The 2,353-nt window shown below is 45.8% G+C and overlaps 1 protein-coding gene across 1 annotated transcript; it reads left to right on the top strand.

The window, feature by feature from the left end:
* The first annotated feature begins 669 nt into the window (after window positions 1-669).
* Window positions 670-1,680, top strand: LOC102265691 (olfactory receptor 51I2). The gene has a single exon (XM_005911527.3). It carries the CDS (start codon window positions 718-720, stop codon window positions 1,678-1,680), a length of 963 nt encoding a protein of 320 aa, XP_005911589.2. The 5' UTR covers window positions 670-717.
* Window positions 1,681-2,353: the final 673 nt, after the last annotated feature.

The raw sequence follows: 2,353 nt of genomic DNA, 5'->3' as shown, positions 1-2,353 counted from the left end.
TTCCTTGTGGCTTAGCTGGTAAAGAATCCGCCTACAATGTGGGAGATCTCGGTTCAACCCCTGGGTTGGGAAGATCCCCTGGAGAAGGGAAAGGCTATCCACTTGAGTATTCTGGCCTGGAGAATTACATAGACTATACAGTCCATGGGGTCTCAAAGAGTTAGACACAACTGAGAGATTTTCAGTTTCACTTACTTAGTGAAGAGTGTTAACAAACATCACTTTTTTCAATATTAGAAGACACTGCCTGCAAGTAAAGGGCGAAAATAGTATAGCATTTATATTTAGAAAGAAAAAAATCCTAAATCTATTTCAGTCATTTACTTTCTCCTGGAGGAGGAAATGGCAATACTCCAGTATTCTTGCCAGTGAAATCCCATGGATAGAGGAGGCTGGTGGGCCTCTGGGGTCCATGGGGTCCAAAGGATTGTAAAGAATTGGACACGGCTGAGCAACCAAGCACCCACCCAGCCATGGAAATTTTAAATTATCCCCCAACAGGCTGCATTTCTTTTGAGGACACATTGGCTAATGTATACACATCCCTGGAATAGTTAATAATACAAAGTAAAAGCTGAGAAAAGGAAAAATAATAAATGAAAAGCAAAAATAAATGTCTTCTTTGACAGATATCTGGTCAATGTCTTTCTATCTATCTTCTATCTACCGAGACTGAAAAAGTCACAGATTTCTGGAGACCTCAGCTGCCTTGAAAAGATGATCCCTTCCCAGTCCTTCAATAACATCTCCTTCTTCCAGCCACCTGCTTTCCTGATGATTGGCATCCCTGGGCTGGAGGCCATTCATGGCTGGATCTCCATCCCCTTCTCCTCCATGTACACTGTGGCCCTCGCTGGAAACTGCCTGATCCTCTTGGCTGTGAGGAGGACCCCCAGCCTGCACCAGCCCATGTACTACTTCCTGTCCATGCTGGCCCTCACCGACGTGGGCCTCACCTTGGCCACAATGCCCAGCACGCTGGCTGTGCTCTGGTTTGATCATAGGCTCATCAGCTTCAATGCCTGTCTAGTCCAGATGTTCTTCCTCCACTACTTCTCCATAGTGGAGTCCTCGGTGCTCCTGGCCATGTCATTTGACCGTTTTGTGGCCATCTCCAACCCCCTGCGCTATGCCTCTGTCCTCACAAACAATGTCATCATCAGGATTGGAGTGGGCATTGTGGCTCGTGCTACCCTGTCGCTCTTCCCAGTGCCTTTCCTGCTTAAACGTCTGAACTTCTGCCCTAATAAGACCATTTTGTCCCATTCATTCTGCTTCCATCCTGACGTGATGAGAAGAGCCTGTGCTGACATCACCATAAACATCCTCTATGGGCTCTATGTGGTTGTGTCCACTGCAGGCATAGATTCCCTGCTCATCGTCCTGTCCTACACTTTCATTCTGTGCACGGTCCTGGGTCTGGCCTCTCCCAGGGAGCGTATCCGGGCCCTCAACACTTGTGTTTCTCATATTTTAGCTGTTCTGGTTTTCTTCATCCCAGTCATAGGTGTGTCCATGATCCACCGTTTTGGGAGACACCTTCCCCCCATAGTACACGCCCTTGTTGCCTATGTGTACCTGGGGGTGCCCCCTGTGCTCAACCCTGTCATCTACAGTGTCAAGTCCAAGCCCATCAGGGAGGCCATGCTCTGGGTGCTGAGAAGGAAGTGCCAGAGTTGATGATGCCAGATGCCTACAAGATTGGGGGCCTTGAAGAAAGTTTGGCAAATCAAAATTTCAACTCCTGGATAGATCAAGTCCCACCATAGCACTGTTTTGGGCATCTGGGAAAAGAGATGATTGATAATCATGGGAAACTTTCATTTATTTATTTATTTTCTCATTATTTCACACACATTTTTTCAATGCTAACTCTTTTCTGGTCCTATACTAAGTAGAAGGAATAGAGAAATGATTTACAAATGGTCTTTCCCTTCAAACATCTCACCTTTGAATATACATAAAAATTACACATAGAAAAATGTTTAAGTAAGTGTACATGCTCAGCTGTGTCTGACTCTGCAACCCTGTGGACTATAGCCTACCAGGCGCAGTGGTAAAGAATCTTCCTGCCAATGTAGGAGACATGGGTTCAACCCATAGATTGGGAAGATCCCCTAGAAAAGGATGGCAACCCACGCCAGTATTCTTACCTGGAGAATCCCATGGACAGAGGAACCCAGTTTGTCATAGATTTTCTTCCCAAGGAACAAGTGTCTTTTAATTCTGTGGCTGCGGTCACCATCTGCAGTGATTTTGGAGCCCAAGAAAATAAAGTGTGCCCCAATTTCCATTTTTGCCCCATCTATTTTCCAATGAAGTTATGGGACAGGATTCCATGATCTAAGTTTTT

Source organism: Bos mutus, chromosome 15 (assembly GCF_027580195.1).
Source record: "Bos mutus isolate GX-2022 chromosome 15, NWIPB_WYAK_1.1, whole genome shotgun sequence".
In the NCBI taxonomy this organism is placed as follows: domain Eukaryota; kingdom Metazoa; phylum Chordata; class Mammalia; order Artiodactyla; family Bovidae; genus Bos; species Bos mutus.
Note: the sequence above shows the minus strand (reverse complement) of the source record. Positions and strands in the feature narration are given on the sequence as shown.

What these genes read in the sequence shown, in the direction of transcription:
- LOC102265691 (XM_005911527.3), top strand. Translation starts at nt 718, where the DNA reads ATGATCCCTTCCCAGTCCTTCAATAACATCTCCTTCTTCCAGCCACCT.